The 1,011-nt window shown below is 38.6% G+C and overlaps 1 protein-coding gene across 1 annotated transcript in view; it reads left to right on the top strand.

Moving 5' to 3' along the window:
• si:ch211-284e20.8 (uncharacterized protein LOC563738 homolog) overlaps window positions 1-687 on the top strand; it is a 10,950-nt gene extending 10,263 nt beyond the window's left edge. Inside the window, exon 8 of the mRNA XM_037674471.1 lies at window positions 167-687. Coding sequence (XP_037530399.1) covers window positions 167-424 — 258 coding nt within the window. The 3' untranslated portion in view covers window positions 425-687. The remainder of the gene's footprint in view (window positions 1-166) is intronic.
• The last annotated feature ends 324 nt before the right edge of the window (window positions 688-1,011 follow it).

Genomic DNA, 1,011 nt, shown 5'->3' with positions numbered 1-1,011 from the left:
AACTGTTCAAAAAATAATTCACAGTCTTACAATTAAATCTGTAACATGAAATAAAAAGATTTGTTAGAAATGTTGGCTTTTACCTTTTTTTGAATTTCATGATTAAAATATAAAATCTGAGTTTTGTTCAGATTAAAAACCTTTTCAACGTGTTTGTCTTCTGCAGGCTGCTGCTGAGGAGGAGCAGGCCCATAAACAAGCAGACGGAGGCCACGCAGAGCCTCAGCACTCTAACCACACACACCTGCACCCGCATGAGCACGTGCACACAGCCACACCCACCTCCCACGCCACCATCTCCAGACCACAAGGCCTCCTGGGTACAATTGTGTTTCAGGATCCCTCCCCCAGATCGGCTCCGTCAGCCCCCTCCTGCCCCGGCCCTCGAAGACACATACTGGGTATAAGACAACTCGGGATCTGATTGGATGAATAATGCATCTGATTCTTTAAAACATGTCGCTCCAACAAAATGCAACAAATTGTATCTGATAAGAGGAGATAAACACATGCCACCACTCATTATTGTAAACACATCACATCATTGACTTTTTTTTTCCTTCAAATTTTTTATTTTGATTTTTTCGTTTTCCAAATAAACACAAAAAACCATGAATACAATGAATACAGAAGGAAGAAAAACAAACAAGCAGCCTCCACTCTCAAAAAAAAAAAAGGATTTAAAACACACACAAAAAAAAAGACCAACTTTACCAACATAGAAAGTTAAAGAAAATGAATAAATAAGTAAAGAATAACAATGTCAACTAGTCTGGAACAGAGGTTAGTTCGTTTAGCCAACAGTTGCAATGGTTGCCAAACGTGCGTAAATTGCTCAGAAGAGTCATCCTGATTTTCTCAAGTTTAAGGAAATAAATGGTCATAAAAACTAGAGAATTACCCTCAGACAACAGTCCGTTCAACTTAACATCCATTAAAAGCGGGGCATGACAATAATAATAGTGATCTGTTGTCAATCAGAAAGAGATCAATATGAGTGAATGGGTGATG

The sequence above is a fragment of the Nematolebias whitei genome, chromosome 3 (genome assembly GCF_014905685.2).
Source record: "Nematolebias whitei isolate Nwh7 chromosome 3, NemWhi1, whole genome shotgun sequence".
NCBI classification, from domain to species: Eukaryota; Metazoa; Chordata; class Actinopteri; order Cyprinodontiformes; family Rivulidae; genus Nematolebias; species Nematolebias whitei.
The sequence above is the reverse complement of the archived record's forward strand: the minus strand, read 5'-3'. Positions and strand labels throughout refer to the sequence as shown.